At 37.6% G+C, this 12,991-nt stretch overlaps 1 protein-coding gene across 2 annotated transcripts in view; it reads left to right on the top strand.

Moving 5' to 3' along the window:
* Positions 1–12,786, top strand: part of LARS1 (leucyl-tRNA synthetase 1) — a 70,685-nt gene extending 57,899 nt beyond the window's left edge. Inside the window, exons 29-32 of one of the 2 annotated variants that reach the window (XM_005906617.2) lie at positions 4,075–4,179; positions 6,155–6,250; positions 7,698–7,830; positions 12,395–12,786. In XM_005906617.2, the coding sequence (XP_005906679.1) occupies positions 4,075–4,179; positions 6,155–6,250; positions 7,698–7,830; positions 12,395–12,600 (540 nt within the window). In that variant the 3' untranslated portion in view covers positions 12,601–12,786. The remainder of the gene's footprint in view (positions 1–4,074; positions 4,180–6,154; positions 6,251–7,697; positions 7,831–12,394) is intronic. The other variant, XM_070374555.1, reaches the window with a different exon arrangement.
* The last annotated feature ends 205 nt before the right edge of the window (positions 12,787–12,991 follow it).

The raw sequence follows: 12,991 nt of genomic DNA, 5'->3' as shown, positions 1-12,991 counted from the left end.
CATTTCATGCAAAGATGAGCTCGATAAAGGACAGAAATGGTATGGACCTAACAAGCAGAAGATATTAAGAAGAGATGGCAAGAATACACAGAAGAACTGTACAAAAAAGATCTTCACGACCCAGATAATCACGATGGTGTGATCACTCATCTAGAGCCAGACATCCTGGAATGGGAAGTCAAGTGGGCCATAGAAAGCATCACTACGAACAAAGCTAGTGGAGGTGATGGAATTCCAGTTGAGCTATTCCAAGTCCTGAAAGATGATGCTGTGAAAGTGCTGCACTCAATATGCCAGCAAATTTGGAAAACTCAGCAGTGGCCACAGGTCTGGAAAAGGTCAGTTTTCATTCCAATCCCAAAGAAAGGCAATGCCAAAGAATGCTCAAACTACCGCACAATTGCACTCATCTCACATGCTAGTAAAGTGATGCTCAAAATTCTCCAAGCCAGGCTTCAGCAGTACGTGAACCGTGAACTTCCTAATGTTCAAGCTGGTTTTAGAAAAGGCAGAGGAACCAGAGATCAAATTGCCAACATCCGCTGGATCATGGAAAAAGCAAGAGAGTTCCAGAAAAACATCTATTTCTGCTTTATTGACTATGCCAAAGCCTTTGACTGTGTATCACCACAAACTGTGGAAAATTCTGAAAGAGATGGGAATACCAGACCACCTGACCTGCCTCTTGAGAAATTTGTATGCAGGTCAGGAAGCCACAGTTAGAACTGGACATGGAACAACAGACTGGTTCCAAATAGGAAAAGGAGTTCATCAAGGCTGTATATTGTCACCCTCTTTATTTAACTTATGTGCAGAGTACATCATGAGAAACGCTGGACTGGAAGAAACACAAGCTGGAATCAAGATTGCCGGGAGAAATCTCAATAACCTCAGATATGCAGATGACACCACCCTTATGGCAGAAAGTGAAGAGGAACTAAAAAGCCTCTTGATGAAAGTGAAAGAGGAGAGTGAGAGAGTTGGCTTAAAGCTCAACATTCAGAAAATAAAGATCATGGCATCCGGTCCCATCACTTCATGGGAAATAGATGGGGAAACAGTGGAAACTGTGTCAGACTTTATTTTTGGGGGGCTCCAAAATCACTGCAGATGGTGACTGCAGCCATGAAATTAAAAGACGCTTACTCCTTGGAAGGAAAGTTATGACCAACCTAGATAGCATATTCAAAAGCAGAGACATTACTTTGCCAACAAAGATTCGTCTAGTCAAGCTATGGTTTTTCCTGTGGTCATGTATGGATGTGAGAGTTGGACTGTGAAGAAGGCTGAGCGCCAAAGAATTGATGCTTTTGAACCGTGATGTTGGAGAAGACTCTTGAGAGTCCCTTGGACTGCAAGGAGATCCAACCAGTCCATTCTGAAGGAGATCAGCCCTGGGATTTCTTTGGAAGGAATGATGCTCAAGCTGAAACTCCAGTACTTTGGCTACCTCATGTGAAGAGTTGACTCATTGGAAAAGACTCTGATGCTGGGAGGGATTGGGGGCAGGAGGAGAATGGGACGACAGAGGATGAGATGGCTGGATGGCATCACTGACTCGATGGACATGAGTCTCAGTGAACTCCGGGAGTTGGTGATGGACAGGGAGGCCTGGCGTGCTGCGATTCATGGGGTTGCAAGGAGTCGGACACGACTGAGCGACTGATCTGATCTGATGTGATCTGAACTTATTAACAGGATAAATGTTGTTTATAGCGGTTAGACCAGGGTTTCTCAGTAATGGCTCTATTTGTATTTTAGATTGGATAGTTCTTGGAAGGCTGTTCTCCGGTGCACTATAGGATATTTAACAGCGTCTTGACTTCTACCCACTGGATGCCAGTAGAATTTCTCCCTCCCCAACTCAAGTTATGACACCTAAATGTCTCCAGACATTGGAGACATTTATCTCCTGGTTGTCTGCTCCCCAATTCCAGCTTCCCCATTGAGGGCTTCCCTTGTAGCTCATTTGGTAAAGAATCTGCCTGCCATGCAAGAGACCTGGGTTTGGTTCCTGGGTCAGGAAGATTCCTTGGAGAAGGAAATGGCAACCCACTCCAGTATTCTTGCCTAAAGAATCCCATAGACAGGAACTTGGCAGGCTATAATACGAGATCGCAAGAGTCGGACACAACTGAGCGACTAAGCACACACACATTGAGAACCTTTGGGTTAAACTCTTAGTTTTCTTCATATAGATAGCTGATCTATTTCTTGAAACCAAAACAAAACTGAATGTTGCTTAAGATCCCAGACTCTGGCCCCAATCCTGTTTTCTGTTACTTCTTAGTTTGGAGGCCTTAGATAAATCACTTGAATTCTCTGGGCCACAAGGTTTTTCATCTATAAAATAGGAAATTAATAAAATCTACCTTTTAGGAGTGTTGTGAGAAGTAAATGAGTTAATACATATAACACATTTTAATACTACCTGTCAAAAAGTAAGCTCAGTAAATTAAAAAAAAAGTTAATCAGTGTCTTCTGCCCTATTAAGCATGTAATGATTATTATGCTTTAGATTAATTCTTGAATCTTGGAGGCTATAGATGCCTTCCTGATAAGAAAGCAAAACTCATAGCTTGTCCTGTATTAGAGTAAATTGCTTCTAGGAGAATTAAAAGGCTTTCCTAAGGACACGTAGTCAACTGTCTGAGCCTTATGGTATTTGAAGTTTCAGAAATAATTGAGAATCTTGGCTTGACCTATACTAATCAAGTTATGTTTGTGGGTATACTCATAATTCATTGGTTCTCAGCTAGTGGCATTGGTCCAATGTCAGATCCATTGTCAATATGGGAATCAACAAAATATCCCATTGTTCATTGCACAGGCAATAAATTTTGGTGACATGCTTTACAGAATCCAGTAAAACCGATTCTAAATAATGTTAGATTCAAGGGTTGGCTTTTTGAAAAACCAGTGTTAGAATTTTCAAGTAGTAAAATATTTTTTCACTAATATTGGTGATTTGCCAGGCAAATTAGTAGTTTGTAACTTTGAAAAGTATTTAATAAATCTGGGAATAAGAATGGTTTTCTAGCACTTTATGGGAAAAGAAACAACTTGGATGATAAATGAAGGTAGTGAGTGTCAAGAATCGTGTCAGGTCACTTTCATATAAATAAATGAAACATGTTCTAGGCAGGCTAGCTATATTTGTGCATTTGAGCTTAGGTCTTGAAGGTTTCATCTTGAGCAGCAAATATTTTATTTAATGTTAAAGAAAATTAAGAATAAGGAAATTTTTTTTTAAGAAATGGTTTTTTATGTTTTAGGATTATCCAGTACCCATTTAAATCAAGTTTTTAAGATATTTTAAAATATATAGGATTTTTTTGTTTGGTTATTTATTTATTTCATTTTGGTGCTCTTATTTTTTTTTAATATTTATTTTTAATTGATCAATGATTGGTTTATAATATTGGTTTGATTTCTGTCATGTATCAACAGGAATCAACCATAGGTGCACATATATACCTCCCTCTTAAGTCTGTCTCCTGCCTCCCACCCATTCCCACCTCTCTAGGTTATCACAGAGCCCCAGTTTGAGTTCCCTGAGTCATAAAGCAAATTCCCATTGGCTTTCTATTTACATATGTTTGTATATGCATCCATGCTACTCTATGTCTGGTTATTATTAATTTACTATTCCTTGAAATAGTCTTATTAATGTGGTACCTTAGAAACTTTTAATTTTTTTTTTTTAGTTAACTAAGGAATATTTTAACACACTTGTTTGATTCCTTGTCAAAGCAAGTTCTTTGGATCTGCTCTTTAAGTCAGGCTAAATAAACAACGATGAAATCATATTTCTTTTATAAATCGGAAAACCTGTCCTCTAGTCTTTTCCATGCTGTCTTAATCTTATCATACTTTAAATGATAATTACTCTCAGCTAGTAATTTCATTAGCGAGCAAACATAGATAAGGGAAACCATGAGTCCAAGGCCTTTCCTTTAACTGTTCAAATTTGAAGATTTTATCACTTGAGAGACTGATTGCTTTGGCGGAAATATGTTCTTTTCAACATATTCTTAATGTGATTTTGTTTTTCAAAACCATTTTGGCTGTTAGGAAAATCTGGAGAAGATGGGACCTCGTGTTCTGGATTTGCAATTAGAATTTGATGAACAGGCAGTGCTCATGGAGAACATAGTCTACCTGACCAACTCTCTTGAGGTAAGAGGGGCCGGGGTTATAATAACTAACTGACTATAGTAAACAATCCAGTTCTTTTGTTTTATAATAAGCCTTTTTAAAAACTTCATCTTCTGTGTTTAGTACCCTTGCCAAATATACTGGAGGGGGAAAGAGAATGGGTAGTACAGAAGTTACGGGAAGAAGAAATCATCTCTTACCTTATTTCACTTATCAGTTATTCTGTATCTAAAATACTAACTGTATATGCCCAAGTTTTCTCTTCAAAATGAGGAAGAGACCTTATAGTCATATACTTTCAAAATCTCTTATATTATGGGATGCTCTGAATTGCTTCTTTTTCCTACTTCCCTTTAAGACCTCAGATTGACAGATTTGGATTAATTAAAATGCTTGATTCATGGTATACTGTCAGTGGTCCATGTTTGGCCCTTTTTTTTCCTAGTTAGTAATACATGAACATCCATGAATCTACTGCCCAACTCAGGAAACAGAACATTACCAGTAGCTTTCACATATTTGAGTTTCTCCCCATCCCATCTTCCTGCACCAGTGACTGTTTAATATATAGATTCTAAAAATGCTGTCTCTCATTCAACTTAGGAAGAAGGAAAGATAATTTTCTATAGAAAATTGTATTAGAGGACTCAAAAAGTGGTTCTAATAATAATGAAAACCTGGTGGCTCAGATGATAAAGAATCCACATGCAATGCGGGAGACCTGGGTTCGTTCTCTGGGTTGGGAAGATCCCCTGGAGGAGGGCATGGCAACCTACTCCAGTATTCTTGCCTGGAGAATCCCCATGAACAAAGGAGCCTTGCAGGCTAAGTCCATGGGGTCTCAAAAGAGTCCGACACAACTGAGCGACTAAGCACGAAAACAGAACAGGTTTAGATTTTAATAAAATTGTTTTATGAAATATGGGAATGAAAGAAACGATCATTTCTAAGTAAATATTTTATGTCATGTAATTATAAGTATGTGGGTTTCCCAAAGAATCTGTCTGCTAAACAGGAGTCACAGTTTCAATCCCTGGGTCAGGAAGATCCCCTGGAGAAGGAAATGGCAACCTACTCCAGTATTCTTGCCTGGGAAATCCCATGGACATAGGAGCCTGGCAGGCTACAGTCCATGAGGTTGCAAAGAGTCAGACATAATTTAATCACTAAACAACAGGAACAACAATTATAAATGCATAATTAAGTATTAGTAGACATCTATTTTTTGTATTTCTAAATGTTCAAATGTATTCATGGAAGTCAAAACACTGCTTGGATATTTTCATTGGGACAGTGGGAACAATTTTTATTTAGGGTTATCTTATATTCATATATATGCAATTTGCTACATATCTTGAGCTTTTCCAGGCTTCCCTGGTAGCTCAGCTGGTAAAGAATCTGCCTGCAATGCGGGAGACCCCAGTTTGATTCCTGGGTTGGGAAGATCCGGTGGAGAAGGGATCGGCCACTCACTCTCATATTCTTGGGCTTCCCTGTTGGCTCAGCTGGTAAAGAATGTGCCTGCAATGCGGGAGACCTGGGTTCGATCCCTAGGTTGGGAAGATCCCCTGGAGAAGGGAACGGCTACCCACTCCAGTATTCTGGCCTGGAGAATTCCATGGGCTCTATAGTCCATGGGGTTGCAAAGAATCGGACACGACTGAGCTACTTTCACTTTGAGCTTTTCCATTTATTTGAGTGAAAGCTTTTTATCCTCTTTATTGTTTTCTTGTAGGCAGCAGGTAAATGTCAGATTTCCATATAGAAGATGGTAAACATGATTATATAAATAACATACTATGAGACATCCAAGATGAGTGTTAAATAATTGATTATAGATTTCATTTAATCTTTATATGGAAAATAATAAAATGGCACAGATCATTTCATGTCAAGTGGAGAACCTAGTTTTGCTATTTGGTGAAATGAGGTGATGATTAATTTCAATCATATTAAGTGATACTAATGACTTGCATTTTTTCCCCTCTCTATTTAGCTAGAACATATAGAAGTCAAATTTGCCTCTGAAGCAGAAGATAAAGTCAGGGAAGATTGCTGTCCTGGGAAACCACTTAATGTTTTTAGAACAGAAGTAAGTTGAAAGAATCTCACTGAATCATTGCATTTTAAGGCTGGAAGAGACCTTAGAGAGCTTTACATCTAAACCCATCATTTTGAAGATGGAAGCAAAGTGAGGTCCAGAGAAGTTAAATGATTAGTTTGACTTAGGCCACATAGTTGGTCAGTAGTGGGACTGGATTTCAGGTCCTCTAATTCCCTAGTTAGTCCAGTCCTCACTTTTCTTTACACTACTGTTACGGTTAGCATCAGATGTTGCTTGTGATTTTAAAATCGAGAATATGATTTTTAAAACGTGACTTAAAAAAGATAGTGGACATTGAAATGTGAGACTTTTAAACAGAGAGAGGGAGCTTTCATATTTCGGGTGAGTTTTAGTTTGATAATGTTATTTAAGACTTGTGGCTTCTGGCATAAACCAGATTGATGAATCATTCCATATTTTGCTTGTAATGCTTTTTAAATTTCTTATTTTGGGGCCATTATTGGTGAAGATAAATAGGTTTTGGAGTTTGAGGAGATTGTATTTATTAACTCTTAAAGAGTCCATTCAGAATGGCAGCATTTGGTAAAGTCTGGTGGAGTGCCTTTGTGAGAGTCCATGAAATGCCCTACTTTTCTTAATAAGCAGAAGACTTACATAGATCCTGCTACTCTTACCACATTTCATCAAAAACCCAGCAAACAGAAAAGGTCTCTTTTGAAAGAATGAGGCAATGATGATCATGCAGACCTCCTGAGTTTATCATCAAATTATAAATAGTCTCATTACATTAAGATATGGTGGCTTTAAAAGTACAGTCATTTGAGCCATGGAGATAGGTACATGAAATAGTGTTCCCTATACAAATGTGTTTATTTCAAGCTACTTTCAAGCATTCCCTTAAGCTACTCTGTATTTATGTTTCATAACTCTCAGTTAACTTCTTTCACTTAAAATAATGAGCATTGTCTTTAACTATATAGCTTATACAATGTGGAAAGCATATGGTATAGAACTTAGTTTATGCTCAGTAAATGTTAGGCTCTGTCTCTTTCTGGCTATGTGACCTTGGGCTGCATTATTAATCTTCCTGGTTTTCAGCTTTTCATCTGTGAAAAGAGGTCTTAAGGAACTATTTTTCAGGATATAGGAATGATGTCTATAAAGTACCATCATCTGGTACCCAGTAGGAATTCAGTAAACAGTGGTAGTTGTGGAAGAGAAGATAGAATTGTTGTTACTATCCATCATCAGTATAGATATGTGTATTCATGGTCACTCTTATGTAGGCATTTGGTTAAAAGCATGAGCTTTTGTACATCTTTTCTTTCATACTTGAGTATCCATTGATCTTGATTTTAAAATATCAGAATTAAGTCTGTATTTCCTTGGACATTAAAAGTCTAGCAGACACTCCTCTCTCAGCAGTATTCAGATTTGACTTCTAATAATAGTCATTTTCTCTTTATTTTCTTAGCCTGGTGTATTAGTTTCCCTACTAAATCCTCAACCATTCAGTGGCCACTTCTCAACCAAAATTGAAATCAGGCAAGGAGATAACCGTGATTCTATACTCAGGCGTTTAATGAAAGTGGACCGAGGAATCAAAGGTAAATGGCTTTCCTGAAGTGCATGTTTGGCACTAGCTCATGGATTTGTGAGCAGTGGGAAGAAAGAAGAGTGACTGGCTTGCTTAGGGACAGTCATGTAATGTGGAAAGAATATTGGACACAGAATCAGGTCTCTTTTGCGACCTTGTGACTAGGTAGCTTGGTGACTTGGCCATGTCACTTAAGCTCTAAATTGATTTCTCTTTTCATAAAATGAGAGCACTGGATTACGTGTTTTTCCAGGATTCCATCTAGCTTTATTTTGAAAAATATTGATTGATTGATTTGGCTGCTCCAGGTCTTAGTTACACCATGTGGGATCTTAATTCCCTGACCAGGGATTGGACCTGGGCCCCCTGCATTGGGAGCATAGTCTTAGCCACTGGACCAGCAGGGAAGTACCAGGATTCCATGTAGCTTTAAAATTGTAACAAGCAATTTCCATCTGTCAGAGATATTCAAAATTAAGTAACATATTCCCTTAATATTCCAAATTAACCTGCTTAACTGAATCTGTTCCTGGGGAAGGAAGAGAAGAAAATAAAATTTTTTGTGTGTCTGCCATGTGTTAGTCATTTAATCCTTTTACAACTCTCTAACATTGAGGGTATTATTCCCTTTTTGCAGATGATGAAATAGAGGTTTGAATGGCTAAATAATTTACAAAGTTCATACAGCTAGTAAATCTTGGAGCTGGAATTCAAACAGTTCAAACACAGGTCTCTTTGTCTGCAAAGCTCATATTCTTTCTTTTAGACAATATGCCTTTGAGTAAAATATGTAAATAATCTTAATTTATTAGCAAGATTAAGTCTATATCTTTTATGATTAGATTTGATATAATAATTTATAGTTCCTTTTTTAAATCACTCAGCTGATCTTATGCTGAGAAGAGTGTGAAGGGAGTTAGTGTGTTTCTAAATTATTTTTCTTCCAAATTATGAAGACAAATTAATGTTGAGATCCCTGTTTTGCATGATCCTCCCTTCTCTTCTTGATGGCAATCAAGAGTTAATTGGGGCCACATACCATCAGTATAAAAATTTCCTGAAAAGATTTACAGATCCCATACAGTGACCTAATTTTTGACCTTGTATTCAGGGTAACAATATTCCGTTTACATAGAAGACTTAAAATAGCCCTGTGGAATTCATTCTGCCATGAATTTTTTGTTCTCTCGAAATTTTTGAGAGACTATTGTGTTTGGTGTGTGTGTAGAGATAAGTGTGTATGTAAAGACTCCTGTGTAGGTACTAAGGGTTTTGGGGAGTCCACAAAGTACTGTTCACCAGGAGACTGCATTTCCTGAAGGAGTAGGGGACTTAACTATTGAAGTACATAATCTCTAAGGAGAAACTGCTGAGTACAGTAAGAGAGGTACAAATACCATTTATAGCAGAGAGAAAGGTGAGCTTATTTGTTTCCAGCTCTGGTGATCAGGGGTGATTTTATGGAGAAAACATCATTTGGATGGGCCCTGTGAGGGGGAAGGGAATGTGTGTGCTTGCACGAGGGAAACACTGACAACATGTTTCACTGTGCACCAGCAATATGTTAGGACTGGGAATGTTTTGTTTTTTGTAGACATTTAAAAAAATTGTGGTAAAATATACAAACCATAAAATTGACCACGTTAATCATTTTTTTAAGTGTGTAGTTCATTAGCATTAAACATTCATATTGATGTGCAACCATCACACTCTCCATTTCTAGAACTTTTTCATCATCCCAAACTGAAACTCTATCCATTAAACAATAACTTCCCATTCTTCCTCCTCCTAGTCCCCTTCTAGCAAGAGCTCTTTTATTCTGTGTATTTGACTCTCCTAGGTACCTGTATAAGTGGAATCATGCAATATTGTCCTTTCGTGTCTGTCTTATTTCACTTAGCAAAATGTTTTCAAGGTTTATATATGTAGCCATTTAGCATGTTCCCTCAATAAACCAGGTACTGTAGAATGGTAGTGCCATCCTTGCAACTTACAGGCCACAAAAAGCAGAACTTGAAAATTTTGAAGTGTGAACATACAGGAAGCCATTTTGTGGCCTTCCTTTTTGCTGTTTTATATTGCATATATTAGTCATGAGAAAATTTTCTAACGGGAAGAACTCTTAACTCTGAAGAACAATAAAATAGCTTCTAAAGAAAATAGGTATTTGTGTGCACCCACTGGATAGGATAATTATGAGGTTGTAGTGCATAAGAGGCTTTATTCGTGTGTTGGAAATTGGATTATATAATATAATGTTAAACCTGATTTCCCTTTAAATACTCTCAGATACAGCACTGACTAGGTTCTTTGGAACTGTACTGGTGTGTTTTCTTCAGCTTGTCTTTTCTCACTGAGCTTTTGGCATAATTCTTACTTCGTTATTCTAGCTGTGAATAATGTTATCATAAAGTGCTTTAAGTTTGATATTAGTAGCTGCTGTGAATTTTGGAAAATAGAGAAACATTAGGGGGAGTTTGCAATTGATATTCCTCCAAGTATCTACAGAAGAGCTCTAAACTTAAGACTTTTCCAAAAGCCCTCAGGATACTTTGATATCTAAGAGAACTGAGTATGTGAAATGAAAAAGGAGTGAAATTCAATAACATACTTCTCTGTCTGCTATGATAGCCAGCAAGTTGTCCAATTAGTGCCAATTGTATTGAGGGTGATTATGATCTAGGTCCAGGAGGAACTAGGAGCTAAAATCATCATTTCACTCCACAAAGGCTGTGGAGTAACTATTTGATGATAATGACTTTAAATCACTTAAAACCCATGCCACATATGAACTAATAATTTGGAGGTGAAAAGCTCCATTTCGCATTATCAATCCCTAAGGACTTTCAATCATTCTCATCTTTTCTCTAAGTGCCTTAAATCTTGTGTAGTTGCAGATTTAAATTTCAACATTTTCAATGATAAGACAGGTCTGGGATAAGAAAAGATAGTAAAGCCACTAAGAAAGCCCCAAGAATTTTATTTGCAGTAATGAAGTACATGGGGAAACATCAAAGCAGATGTGTTTTGTCACTTAGGAGCCTGATTGGGTATTAAGGCTTCTTTGAAATAGTTTGATTCAGAATTGCTTGGAATGATGAGGGAGGTCTGTTTCAGAGAGATTGAGACAGAGGGACAGAGGCATATCTGCAGTAAAAAGCCTTGTGCATAAAATCTGCTGGCAGGACTTGTCATTGCTTCTGTAAGAAAATAATTTGATACCACCGATGTGCATGTTGAATTACAATAGCTATTAAAGTGAATTGTATTCTTCCGCTCAAATAAGACCATGGCTGTCATGAAGATTGGGCCTGCTCCTTTCTCATTTTAATTTTCAGGGCTTGTGCTGTATCTAGGGATAGATTATGTGGCCTCTGCAGAACCTCTGTAAAGACTCTGAGGCAGGATTGCCTTCATGGTAGTTGCAGGTAATTGCTCTGTAAACCCTCAGATCCCTACTCTAAGCTTGTCATCCTTTAGTCTTTGTTTCCCAAGGATAATAGAATGCCTGGATAACTTGTACTCCTCGAATAGCTGCCAGCTGCATTAATGTCTCCTTTTATCTTTTTTTAAAATCTTATCCCTCTCATGCTAAGAGTCATAGTCTCAAGGCAGCATGAGGGAGTATAGCTCACGGACCACCCAGCAATCTACTTTAGAAAAGGGTGGGAAATAAGTCAGAAGATATCTTCAGTTTCTGTAGATCAAGTTAAGCATAAACTAGCCATGCTATGCTTAGAATGAGCAATAAGCCCAGAATCAGCATTTGTAGTCATTTATGGTGTTTTTCCACCTTGTAAAATAAAGCCATTTGATGTTGAAAAGTCTCAGAATTGCTGAAATAAATACATTTCTTTTGGGCTCAGTTGTTGGCAGGATTGTTGCATCATAAATTTGTTCAAGGGACAAGCACTTTCTTTGCCAGGAGCCGTCTTATCAGCTTGCACAAGAGCAGATCAGGAAAATCTCAAGCAGGGGAGGGTTGGAGCTCATCCAGAAGCTCAAAATTCTAAAGTCTGTGCCCTTTCCCCCTGTTCTTCTCCTTTCGTTGTCTCTCATCAGCTTGTTAATACACTTTTCATCATTTAAGCAAAACAAGAATCTGGTAATGCTGTTTCTTAGAGTAGTAATTCTTTTTCCAAAATTATCTTCCAAAAGAAAGCTACAATTCTTGCCCTTTTAAATATTCTAAGAAGCAAGATAAGAAAAGGAAAAAAAAAACTTTTAGGTTTTTTAATGTTCTGAAAAATGGTTAATTGAAGTGTATTAAAAGTGATTTGAGAGAGCATGTAGGATAATGCTCAAAAATATACTCAATCCCTCCCCTTGGTTTATAATTCCAGATGTGTTATACAGAAGTTCTGCCAGTTTTTGATCTGGGTAAAAGCCGACAGAGGATGAAGATTTATTAGATTTATCTTTGCTTTCTGAGTTTGGGTCCTGTTTAATAACCTGATGAAAATATTTTTTAAGATATAATGAGTGTGTTTAAAACATGAATTATGAGACTCAGGCATGGGTTTGAGCCGGTGACTGTAATTAAATGTTCGTATTGCTACTTTATTTTGCTGTAGACCTTTCCAAAGTGAAACTGATGAGATTTGACGATCCAGTGTTGGGGCCTCGGCGAGTTCCTGTCCTGGGAAAAGAGCACGCTGAAAAGACCCCCATTTCTGAGCATGCTGTTTTCCACGTGGATCTCATGAACAAGAAAATTCATCTTACTGAAAATGGGCTACGGGCAGATATTGGTGATACAATGATCTATTTAGTTCATTAAACAAAGGCACAGGAGATTTACCCTGGTTTTTGAGGATATTACTGCTATGATTGTGCCTATAGGTAGGCTCTGAGAACCTTAGGCTGGACCTAAATAGATTTAATTTCTGACCATCAAATTCTGCATGTACTCGTAACTATACCAAGTTTTCTTCAATTCCTGGACCTAATAAATTTTTTTTCCTTATTGAGGCCTCAAATAGAAATAGTTTGTACCATACTTTGTTTTTTGTTTTTGTTTTTTAACAGATGTTTGCTGTTTCCCAGAAGCTGTGAGTACTTCAGGTTAATGCAAAAGTGTCAGTATGCTTCTTGTATGAGCTGTACTTCATGTTATTTATGAGGGGTAAGGAGTAGCTAGCAACTTTTTTATTACATCCATTATGGAGTTA

Source organism: Bos mutus, chromosome 7 (assembly GCF_027580195.1).
Source record: "Bos mutus isolate GX-2022 chromosome 7, NWIPB_WYAK_1.1, whole genome shotgun sequence".
NCBI lineage: Eukaryota > Metazoa > Chordata > Mammalia > Artiodactyla > Bovidae > Bos > Bos mutus.
The sequence above is the reverse complement of the archived record's forward strand: the minus strand, read 5'-3'. Positions and strand labels throughout refer to the sequence as shown.